This window comes from Tenrec ecaudatus, chromosome X (assembly GCF_050624435.1).
Source record: "Tenrec ecaudatus isolate mTenEca1 chromosome X, mTenEca1.hap1, whole genome shotgun sequence".
NCBI lineage: Eukaryota > Metazoa > Chordata > Mammalia > Afrosoricida > Tenrecidae > Tenrec > Tenrec ecaudatus.
The window spans coordinates 53612207-53623720 of NC_134548.1; the positions used below are offsets into that span (position 1 = coordinate 53612207).

The 11514-nt window shown below is 55.6% G+C and overlaps 1 protein-coding gene across 5 annotated transcripts in view; it reads left to right on the forward strand.

Annotated features, from left to right (window-relative positions):
* The window catches only part of RBM10 (RNA binding motif protein 10), a 30384-nt gene extending 19146 nt beyond the window's left edge, over positions 1 to 11238 (forward strand). For 3 of the 5 annotated variants that reach the window (XM_075538204.1, XM_075538207.1, XM_075538205.1), the window contains 19 exons: positions 1631 to 1704; positions 3142 to 3228; positions 5225 to 5285; positions 5436 to 5612; positions 5948 to 6108; positions 6292 to 6389; positions 6493 to 6580; positions 7213 to 7399; positions 7512 to 7654; positions 7747 to 7864; positions 7961 to 8052; positions 8170 to 8334; positions 9441 to 9590; positions 9692 to 9757; positions 9841 to 10029; positions 10117 to 10191; positions 10492 to 10598; positions 10675 to 10804; positions 10916 to 11238. In XM_075538204.1, the coding sequence (XP_075394319.1) occupies positions 1631 to 1704; positions 3142 to 3228; positions 5225 to 5285; positions 5436 to 5612; positions 5948 to 6108; positions 6292 to 6389; positions 6493 to 6580; positions 7213 to 7399; positions 7512 to 7654; positions 7747 to 7864; positions 7961 to 8052; positions 8170 to 8334; positions 9441 to 9590; positions 9692 to 9757; positions 9841 to 10029; positions 10117 to 10191; positions 10492 to 10598; positions 10675 to 10804; positions 10916 to 11041 (2294 nt within the window). In that variant the 3' untranslated portion in view covers positions 11042 to 11238. The remainder of the gene's footprint in view (positions 1 to 1630; positions 1705 to 3141; positions 3229 to 5224; positions 5286 to 5435; positions 5613 to 5947; positions 6109 to 6291; positions 6390 to 6492; positions 6581 to 7212; positions 7400 to 7511; positions 7655 to 7746; positions 7865 to 7960; positions 8053 to 8169; positions 8335 to 9440; positions 9591 to 9691; positions 9758 to 9840; positions 10030 to 10116; positions 10192 to 10491; positions 10599 to 10674; positions 10805 to 10915) is intronic. The other 2 variants (XM_075538206.1, XM_075538208.1) reach the window with 1 other exon arrangement.
* The last annotated feature ends 276 nt before the right edge of the window (positions 11239 to 11514 follow it).

Genomic DNA, 11514 nt, shown 5'->3' on the forward strand with positions numbered 1-11514 from the left:
CTGAGTGCTCCCCAGGGGCGAGGCCAGGGCCAGGCTCCGGGGAACTTCCTCTTTGGGGTGGTAACCTCTTCCCACCCACCTCCCACCCCAGCACACTCTTCCCTCTCCTTTCTTCTCCGTTCCCTGTCCCTCACCCCTTCCGCCCCCGCACGCGCGCGCACACACTCACACACACACACACACACACACTCACACACACATACACTTTTCTGGTAACAGCTCCAACCAGAAAGTAGGTCTGGCACAGCCCCATCCATGGACCTGAGGGCGGGAGGCAGGGGATGGCTCCTGTCCACGGGAGCAGCCAGGACACATGGGCTTCACCTCTTCTGGCCCTCCTTGCAGGCTGCTTGGAGTTGGCCTGAGGTTAGCAGGGCGATAGAAGAGGGTATTGCCTCTGCAGGATCTATGGCCCAGGCCCCCCAAGGCAGGCACAGTGGGGCCTCACTCTGCCTGGGCTTTCTCCATTTTTCAGTCTTTGTCCTGCCCCCATCTCCATCTCACTCTTTGTCTCTCTCTGTCTCTCTCTCTCTCTCTCTCTCTTCTTCTGTCCCCCCACCCCCCAATTATACCATTCCATCCTTGTATGAATCCTCTAGTGATTTTTTTGAGAGATCAAGCCTGCCTCCTAGGCCCCACCACGTTTAAGCTCTCCCATCTCTAAAGAAAGAGATGCTTCATGAGGCAACAAGCTCTGAAGCCCATTCCCAGCCCTGGCCAGGCCTCAAGTCTCTCTTGGCAGCATGTAGGACTCACTTTTGCTTTGCCCCACCTAGACCTCATGCTGACAGTGATTCTAGGGCTCCCTTCCCTCAATGAAGTTTCCCAGCTGCAGCTCCCTCTATGGTTCTGGGCACTTCACCCAGGCATCTGCTGATCCTTGTATTTAAGATCCTCCTGGCCTCTCTTGGTCCCTATTCTCTCTCTGTCCAGGTCTGTCGTGGATTGTTGGTGGTGTAATCTCCCCAACTTGGCTCTGGGGTTGTTCCCTGGTGAGGCTTACTTCCTGTGCACTGTGAGGACGCTGAAATGACAGTGTGTCCCAAACTCCCCCTAGTCCCTCATGGGCCTGGAGCTTTGCTAGCCTTACCCTGCCTGGCTCCTTGTGCATTTCTTTACTGAAACGCCTGTTATAGGGTCCCTCCTGGGCACCCCAGGCCTTGTGTGGAGCCAGCAGCCTTCCCACCTTTCTCTCTATGTCCATCTCTGGAGACAGACCTAGCCTTTCCTTCCCATCTTTTCTCTGTCGCTGTCCTCTCTCCTCTCCCCACCCCGGCCGGCCAGGTAGGTCTGCCTGAGCCCCTTCTCTTTGTCCCTCTTTCCAGCTGGTATGCGATCACTCTGCACTCTGGCCTCATTCCTTCTCGGTTTTCCTCCCTCGTTCCCCTTTCCTGCCTCTTCAGTGATCTATCTTTCTCTCTCTCTCTCTCTCTCTCTCTCTCTCTCTCTCTCTCTCTCTCTCTCTCTCTCTCTCTCTCTCTCTCATTGATTCTCCCTTTCTTCCTTTTTCCTCTTCCTCTCCCTTTCCTCTGCCCCCTGGTCCTCTCCCCTCGGGTCCCGCCCCCGGGAACGCCGTGTGTCCAAAGCTGTTGACTAACCCACTGCGTCTGTATCTGAATGCTGTCTCCAGGTCAGAGCCGGGGCTTCGCCTTCGTCGAGTTTAGTCACTTGCAGGACGCTACACGATGGATGGAAGCCAATCAGGTTGCTTTGCCGCACTTGAACCCCCTCCCAAACAAATACTACTTTGTAATCGAGCGCTCCCCATCGCCTGGTTCTTATGGACACAGTTCCCTGCCCTGTGGCCCCGTGTCCCATCCCCTCCCAGCCCCCCCCTCTCTTCCCCATTCCTGACCCTCACTATTTCCTCTTCCCACCTCTCGCTACCCCACTGGGCTTCCCATCAAGATCCCATGCTCACCATTGGCCCCTTCCTACCACCAGGCACTAGCTCTGTCCCTCTGCTTCTCCTGGCTGAGCCTTCAGAAAAAGTGCTGCCAGGTGGGTTCTGTCACCCAGGTTCCCAGCCCTCAGGGAGTAAGAAAGGTCAGTGTCCTGGGTAGGGTGTGCCCCTAGGGCACCACCCTCCTCTGGAGTTTGCTGGAGCCAACACTTGGTTCCATGCTCAGGCACTACAGGAAATTCAGCCACTGGGACTTGGCTGTGGCCTGGCCACACTGACCAGCAGGCCCCATTTTGTCAGCTCTCTCCCTGCATGTGGACTTGGCCTTTGATTGCCAGGCAAGTGGACAGCATTGCTGTGCCGATCTAAAGCTCCAGTCAAGGGATGCCCGGGGCTCTCTCTGGTTGCCCCGCCCCTCCCCCCACAACTACCCGCCTACGGGAGCCACCACCTCAGGCAAGCCCATGTCTTCAAGTCAGGGAGGGGGCCTGCCCCAGCCCAGCAAAACATCTCGACCCAGCCACCTGCCCCCAGCCATGATCGCTGGTATAGGGCCACTGAAGAAAAGCGTCAGGGAAGGAAGGATTTGGGGAGGGCAGGGGCATAAGGGACGGACGTGATGAAATGGGAAGTCCCCACAGGAGCGGCCCTGGGCCACCTCTCCAGGGTCTGTAGACTAGGACGATGGTCCCAGGACCTAGCCAACCATGGGAAGACAGCCTCATGGCAGAAACTTTTGTCTTTTGAACATGGCTCTTTCTTTTCCCCCCTCCTCTAGCACTAGTGCGGTGCTTTCTTTCTCTCTTTCTCTCTCCCTCCCCACCCCACCCCACCCCCACCCCCAAGTGTAGCCTGTATAGTGCTGGCCCTGGGTGTGGCCTGGCAGCCAGCTTCAGGGCCAAGTGGGGATTGCCCTGCCCCTTTCCCCCCCAACTCCACCGTCCCCCCCTCCCCCGGTTATCCGGCATGCGTCGGTTAGCCGAGCATTGTGTGCCTGGTGGTGTGTGTTCACGTGTGCGTCTGTGTGCCCGGAAAAGCAGCAAACAGCTGCGCCTGAGAGCTGTGGCGCTTTCCCTCCCTCCTTCCCTTCCTTCTTCCCTCGTCAGTTCTCCGACCTCCCTCCGTTCCCTGTCCCTCATCCATCCAGCTGAAGGGCTCGCTCACTCTCTTCTCCTGTGCTGAAACGGTGCGTGGGGCGCTGCTGCCTGGGCCTCACTGTGGTCTGCTTTTGCCCGCAGCACTCGCTCAGCATCCTGGGCCAGAAGGTGTCCATGCATTACAGCGACCCCAAGCCCAAGATCAACGAGGACTGGCTGTGCAATAAGGTATAGGGATGCCGACAAGCACCACTTGCCTTGGATAGAGGCGGCAGCAACGATGACGGCAATGTCTCTGTCGGGGTTTGTGAGGGGGGTGGGTGTTGAGGACTGGCTCAGCTCAACTACTGTTCCTGATCCTCCCATCTACCTGCCCACCCACCCACAAATATGTGCTTAGATTTCATTCAATGCCAGGCTCACTCCCGTTCTGAAACATCGTCTTACCTGGAACCCCCAGTAGACTTTAAACAAATAATGTATTCCAGTGACTACATTGTGACAGTATAGGCAGGAAGGTGGTGTAGAGAGGGTGACTTTTCAGAGCTGGCCAACCGAGATTGGACTAGCTCAGACATGCCTTGCTTTGCTTCAGGGTAAATTCCCTTCCCTTGGCAGCACTGTCCCCATCTCTAAGATGGGATGAATAATTAGATCCCACCCAAAAGGTGGTTGAGAAGATTCAGACATGCTTCCATGCAAGTAACACTTAGAGTAGCACTGGGCCCACGGGCGGCACTGCTATTAAGAAAGGAAGCATAAAGGTGCTCTGGAAAAGTCTGGTAGATGGTCCTGGAAGGAGCCCGCCATCAAAGCCGCGAGCCGAGGAGCCGGTAATGGCTTGTACAGTTCCTATTGCATGGGGGGAAGCTGAGTGTACCTTTCTTTAGTTATGATTACAAAGGCCACACACTTCCCCATCGGTTCGTGGCTCCACCCTTGGGGGCCACCCACACAACCAACCCAAAGCTAACCTTGTTCTTTAAGCCATCTTAGTCCTGAAACCTACCAGGAGACCAGAGGTTGTAGAGGCCCTGGCCTCCCTAAGACAGTAGCATATACTTAAAATGGGTCATACCAGAGGTTCCGTGGAGAAAGGTACAAGGTCAAAATAGAAATCCATCCCTCGACTGTTTTTAGACACTCTGGGACTTAACTTCGACTCTTTCCCCTCCGTCCTCTGCATCCTGTCTTGCTGGTCACCAAATGCTGTTGCTTCCATCATAGAAATGTCACCTTGCTTCCCTTGCCATTTCTGCTACTTGCACCGATCCTCACGCCCTCTGACCTGTAAATCACCATAGATCCCTCTGGAACGCTCTTGAAAACCAGCTCTGAGCACAACCTTCCCTCTGCTTAAAGCCCCTGCAGCTCTCATCTTGGGCCTAATGGTCTTCTGTAAACAGTGTCATCTTCTCTCACCAGCTTTGGCTTTTGCCTCTCCCTTTATTCTTCCACACCAGCTATGGAACAATCCCTTCCCAGCCTCAAACAAAAATAAAATAACCCAAGCTGCTTTGGGGCATCCCAAAGCAAATGTCCCTTCTGTGCTGCCCTCCCTGACTCTCTGCAGCTGAATGAACCACATCCCCTCACCGCCCTGCCTTCCTGTTGATGGAGCTGGCCCTCTGTAGGTCATAGCTACCTCTCTGCCATGAGGCCACAAGGACAGGAGCCATATTCTTGGCACACAAGACAAGGCCTGGCCCAGGCTCACTGCTCAATGTCTGACTAGAGAACAGAGATCAAAGTGTAGCAGCCAGGGGTCTCTAGAGGCTGAAATAGCCCAGAAAGATTTCTCCAGAGCAGATAATCTTAACACCATCCCGTAGGTAAAGGAGAAAGGTGAATGTTTGGAAAGAGCAAAGCTACCAGATTTTGAGGGAAGGAAGCCTTGGGGCAAGGTGGCCTGCTAAAGAGCAAGGGCATCCCTGGCAATCAGAACTCTCTGAGAAGGGCACAGGCAGCTCTCGTACGGGGGGTGGGGGAGGAGCTATGGATTTTCTTCAGTTGGGGGGTGGTGCTGGGGCCAAATTTGAAAACATTATAAAGGAGGTTCATAAAACTGTATGCCAGCCAAATCTCAGAGTCCCCTGCCACCTCTGGCCCAGGAATCCCCCTCCTGGGGCACTGTAGGGCTCTCTTGGAAACCTGTGAATCCTGGTTTGGAGGGTGTACTGGAAACCCCCACCCCCCCTCTCATGACCTGGCCTGTGCCTCACAGTGTGGTGTCCAGAACTTCAAACGACGGGAGAAGTGCTTCAAATGTGGTGTGCCCAAGTCAGGTGAGGCCCTCTTCCTTCTGCCCCCCATCCCTGGGATGTTTCTGGGTGGGGAAAAATGGAGGCCAGTGCACAGGGGTTGGTATGGGTAGGAGGGTGAGTCGCCGTGAAGCAGTTGCCCTTTGTCACCACCTCTCCTTTACCTCTCAACAGAGGCAGAACAGAAGCTACCCCTTGGCACCAGGATGGACCAGCAGACGCTGCCACTGGGTGGACGGGAGCTAAGCCAGGGTCTCCTCCCCCTGCCACAGCCCTACCAGGCCCAGGGAGTGCTCGCTTCCCAAGCCATGTCCCAGGGCTCCGAGCCAAGCTCAGAGAATGCCAATGACAGTGAGTCAGTTGTTCCTTCTCTGCCCTCTGGTGGCTGGGCTGGGCCCTGAGCTCCAAGAAATGGTGAGCAGGACTCAAGTCCTCCCCGAGAGCGCTACCTGTGGGAGGGCAGACATGCAACGTGGGGTGAGCAGAGGAGTGTGCTGCTCGATCTACTCTGGGGCTCTCTGGGGAAGGGTCTCAGCAGGGGAGTACACCTGAGTTGAGACTCAGACTCACAAGTACAGTTCAGCTAGGAGGGAGAAGTGAGAGCAAGCAGCCAGAGAAAAGAGAAATCCTTAATGTGGGGAGCAGACTCTCTGGGGTGCACCCTGATGCTCGACCCGTTCCCACAGCTATCATTTTGCGCAACCTGAACCCACATAGCACTATGGACTCCATCCTGGGGGCCTTGGCCCCCTACGCCGTGCTGTCTTCCTCCAATGTTCGTGTCATCAAGGACAAGCAGACGCAACTAAACCGTGGATTTGCCTTCATCCAGCTCTCCACCATCGTGGTGAGGGCGGCACATGGGGGGGGCCGGGCAGCCAGGATCCCGGCCCCCCGGGGTAGCTGGGAGGGCCCTCTGGGGTGGGAAGGAGAGTCCCTTGCCGCGGTCCCAAGCCTGGATAAAGGGCAACGGAGCCGGGGGCTTCCCCGGGCCTGACCTTTCTGCCCTTTCCTACCCTCTTCTCCATAGGAGGCTGCCCAGCTGCTACAGATACTGCAGGCTCTGCACCCACCGCTCACCATTGATGGCAAGACCATCAACGTTGAGTTTGCCAAGGGTTCAAAGAGGTCAGGGTCCTACCTGCGTCCTTTCCTAACTTGACCCTCAGCTTGGGGGCCTCCCTCCTCCAGGCCTCCCACCTCATTCCCAGTCTCTTAACATCCTTCCCAGGGACATGGCCTCCAACGAAGGCAGTCGCATCAATGCTGCCTCTGTGGCCAGCACAGCCATTGCTGCAGCCCAGTGGGCCATCTCACAGGTACTCAGAGTCCTCCCCTTCCCCACAGCATCCTGATGCCTGGGCATCCTCAGCTGGCTCGTAGATTGTACAAGCAGGAGGCGGGGTTGCTGTCTGGACGCCCCAAACCTCTTTAGAATGGCTGGGTGGAGCTTTAGGGGCCTCCTCCAGGCTGGGGCCCTTGCTGTTACTTTGACCTGACCTACTCCTGATCCAGTCCTAATGGCAGCGCCCTTCCCAGCCACTGACACCCCAGCTCTCTTGGGTGACAGTAGCATGCGTCTTGCTCTCGTGCATTTGGTGGTGATAGATTTGGGTTTTTTTATGGCCTTGGCCTGATACAACGTACAGCGTGTTTATTCAAAAGAAAGGTAGGAGTGGTTGAAAGAAAAATGGGGGAAGAGCAAACAACTTGGAGGCTGGGCTCTTGTGTGGTCTTATACATAGGCCACAAACAACAGTGGTGGACCTGAGTCTGTTCATCGCTCGTTTTGACCACTGCCCGGTTCTGCTCTTGCTGGGCAATCTGGGCTGTGTGGTTTTCTGTCAGGTAGACCCTGACCTCACCCGAAGGCCAGTGCTCCTTAGCAACTGCCCTATCACCCTTGCTCCCCTTCCTGTTCTAATAAGCCCTTCCCACCTGCTCCCCTTAGGCCTCCCAGGGTGGGGAGGGTGCCTGGGCCACCCCTGAGGAGCCAACGGTCGACTACAGCTACTACCAACAAGATGAGGGCTATGGTGGCAGCCAGGGCACAGAGTCCTCCCTCTATGCCCATGGCTACCTCAAGGGCACCAAGGGCCCCGGCATCACTGGAACCAAAGGGGACCCGGCTGGAGCAGGTGAGGCTCCCCTGCCCCTAGCATCTCCTATAAGCGCATGGTAGGAGCCAGCAGGCATAGGGTTGCGGGGCCCTAATGGTCACAGGCATTCTTCTCCCTCCATCCCTCTCAGGTTCTGAGGCCTCCCTAGAGCCTGGGGCAGATGCTGTGTCCCTGCAGGCTTTCTCCCGCACCCAGCCGGGTGCTGCCCCCGGCATCTACCAACCGTCAACTGCTGAGGCGAGCAGCAGCCAGGGTACTGCGGCCAACAGCCAGGTGAGTGAGCGCTGAGGGTATCTCGGGTAGGTGGGCAGGTGTGGCCTTGGCAGATATTGAACCTTATTCCTCCTGTCTGACCCCATGACCAGTCATACACCATCATGTCACCCGCTGTGCTCAAATCTGAACTCCAGAGCCCTACCCATCCCAACTCTGCCCTGCCACCAGCCACCAGCCCCACTGGCCAGGAAGCCTACAGCCAGTACCGTGAGTAGCCACAGCCTGTGGGTAGAATGTGGAGAGTCCTTGATAAAGCAGAGCGAAAATGTGACTCACATCCACCTGTGTCTCTTTACTCTCCAGCTGTCCCTGATGTCTCCACCTACCAATATGATGAAACATCTGGGTACTACTATGACCCACAGACTGGCCTCTACTATGACCCCAATTCTCAGGTGATAAGAATGCCCAGGGAAGGGATGGTGTGAGGTGTGGGCTTGGATTGGGTGGCAACTGACCCAGCAGATTCCCCTGCTTTGTCTTCCCTCATGGTGCCCTTTTCTTGCCCCTAGTATTACTACAACGCTCAGAGCCAGCAGTACTTGTACTGGGATGGGGAAAGGCGGACCTATGTACCTGCCTTGGAGCAGTCAGCCGATGGGCACAAGGAGACGGGGGCACCCTCAAAGGAGGGCAAGGAAAAGAAGGAGAAGCACAAGACCAAGACAGCCCAGCAGGTGAGCACTCAGGAAGATCTTCCTGTGAGTCCCTTCTGTCCTAGCTGACTTTGGACTGGCTAAGCGTGGTGGGTGCTGGGGGGAGAGAGAGAGAGAGTGAGTGTGTGTGTGTGTGTGTGTGTGTGTGTCCTCCCTCGCTGACTTTTGACTGGCTAAGCGTGGTGGGTGGTAGACAGAGAGAGAGAGAGAGAGAGAGAGAGAGAGAGAGAGAGAGTGTGTGTGTGTGTGTGTGTGTGTGTGTGTGTGTGTGTGTGTGTGTGTGTGTGTGTGTGTGTCCGTCCGTCCAACCACCAGAGAGGGTGGAAAGGAGGCTAGCCATCACAGTATTTGGTGGGCAACTAGAGGGGGGCCCACTTTTCCATCTTTGAAATAAAAGGATGCCATGTTTAGAAGCAAGCACCTAAGTGTTCCTTCAGCATCCTAGTAAGTTCTCAAACTGGTGGTGTCAAGGGTGAATAATAAACAGAATCTGGTGTGGCATCCCACTTGTAAATTAAAATTATGCACAGACAGAAACAGTCCTGTATGTTTCCGAGGGCTAGAGTGAAACACAGCAAACCTCCTATAGAGTGGGTGCCTATCGGGGACAGTGACAGATGTGAACTTGTGAACTTCCTCCCCTCTCCCCACATTGCTACTGGCTGCTATGGCAAACTAGAGGGATGTCGGGGACTGATGGTGTTAGGAGCTGGGAACGGTAGCGATGGGATTTGTGTAGCACTAGAAAGCCATGGTCTTGAGTTTGGGTTTGTTCATGGTGTGTGGAAAGGCAAGGAAGGGTCTTAAGGTGTGGTGGGAAGCCAAAGTAGGGTCTTAAGGAAGTAGTGTCTGGGGATGAGATGGTTTGTTGTTTTGTTTTGTTTGAAACAAGAGTATTATGAGAAGGGGACAAGAGCGGTAGGGTAGCTCAGAGAGCAAGTGAAATCTCTGTAGTCGTTCAGACTACATGGAGGTGATGTCATGGCACTGGGGCCGAGCTTGAAGCTGTAGAGCAGGAAAAATGGCAGCAGATCAGTGGATGGGGCTTGGTTCCGCTGTGGTTTATGGGCGTTCCTTAGGCTGGGGAGCTCCCAGGGCCCAGCCCTCACCTCTACCCTTACTCCCAGATTGCCAAGGACATGGAACGCTGGGCCCGCAGCCTCAACAAGCAAAAGGAAAACTTTAAAAACAGCTTCCAGCCCATCAGCTCCATGCGAGACGATGAAAGGCGTGAGTCGGCCACCGCAGATGCCGGCTATGCCATCCTAGAGAAGAAGGTGTGTGTGGCCAGCCGTCTGTCTGCACCCCTCTCCCCTTTGTGTGTCACTCTTCCCATCTCTCTGTTGACTCCTTGCCTTTGCGTGTCTCTCCACCCTAGGGGGCACTAGCGGAGAGGCAACACACCAGCATGGATCTCCCCAAATTGGCCAGTGATGACCGCCCAGTGAGTGCTTAGGGCAGAGGGGGGGCAGGCAATTCTGATCCAACCAGGCCTGACTCCCCCACCATCACCTTCATCTTCTACAGAGTCCGCCCCGGGGGCTGGTGGCAGCCTACAGCGGAGAGAGTGACAGTGAGGAGGAGCAGGAGCGAGGAGGCCCTGAGCGGGAAGAGAAACTCACTGACTGGCAGAAGCTAGCCTGCCTGCTCTGTCGGCGTCAGTTCCCCAGCAAGGAGGCCCTCATCCGGCACCAGCAACTCTCGGGGCTCCACAAGGTGACTGAGGGGAGGGCAGGCAGGGAACCCTGGGGCCAGAGCCCCTGCAGCCCCGAAGCATAACTCTTCTTTCTGCTCTGCTTGCAGCAAAACCTCGAGATTCACAGGCGAGCCCACTTGTCAGAAAACGAGCTGGAAGCGTTAGAAAAGAATGACATGGAGGTGAGGCCTGACCCATTCCTGGACTCCATCCCCTCCCCCTGCCCCGGACAGTCTTCATCCGTGTGCCGGAAGCTGGAGTTCAGGTCCCTTACCTGACTACCTACCACCAGTCACCGCACATCCTGGCCCTGTGAAAGAGAGAGAGCCTTCCCAAATTCTCCTTCCCTGATTGCTCCCGCTCTGCCCTGGCCCTGGGGGAGCTGGGACCTCTTATCCACATTGAGCTCTCCCCGGGCCCAGGTCTAGTCCCACACTGCCCTTGCAAGATTCAGCCTTTCATGCCCATACACAAACTTGCAGCAAATGAAATACCGGGACCGTGCAGCTGAGCGCAGGGAAAAGTACGGCATCCCAGAGCCACCAGAGCCCAAGAGGAGGAAGTATGGTGGCATGTCGGCAGCATCCGTGTGAGTGTCCAAGGCCAGGGGAGTGGTCTAGAGTCTGGCAGCTCAGTCACTCAAATCGCACTGTTGTCTCCCCCAGAGACTTTGAGCAGCCTACGCGGGACGGGCTGGGCAGTGACAACATTGGCAGTCGCATGCTCCAGGCCATGGGCTGGAAGGAGGGCAGTGGCCTGGGCCGCAAGAAGCAGGGCATTATAACACCCATTGAAGTGAGTCTTCTGTGGTTCTTTGTCCACCCCCAAGTACACCTCCTTCCCACTGCATCCCCATCCTTCCCCATTTCCCAGCCAACCTGACCGCTTGCTACATCTCTCACACAGGCCCAGACACGGGTGCGGGGCTCTGGGCTAGGTGCCCGGGGAAGCTCTTATGGGGTCACCTCAACCGAATCCTACAAAGAAACACTGCACAAGACAATGGTGACCCGCTTCAATGAGGCCCAGTGAGCAGCCAGGAAAGCAACTTATACATATGTTGGGGAGGATGAAATGGGTGAGGGAAGGGGAGTAGGGGGTGCCTGCTCCTCTCTACCAGCCTCCTCTCCAGGTGGGAAAACCCTGACCAAATCAAACTTTGCATTGGTGACTTTTATTGAATTAACTGGGCTGGGATCATCTTTTTTATAATAAAAACTGAAAATCTGTTTCTTGTGTCTTCCTTAGGCTCTTTCGTGTCTGTGAGCCACACAGACAAAGAGCAAATAAAAAACAAACACACAGGCAAGGGGCCTCTTTATGCCAAGGTGGGTGGCAGTGATGGCATTTATACTATCTCCCAGTGCAGTAGGGAGAGGGCCTAGAACCTGGAGTTCTGCTCAGTGCTTATTACTAAAATCTACAGTATGCTAGCTTCCAAAAAGAAAAAAACAATTGCCTACTAGGGAGGTGGGCAAAGGACCTGAACAGAAGTTTCGAAAGGA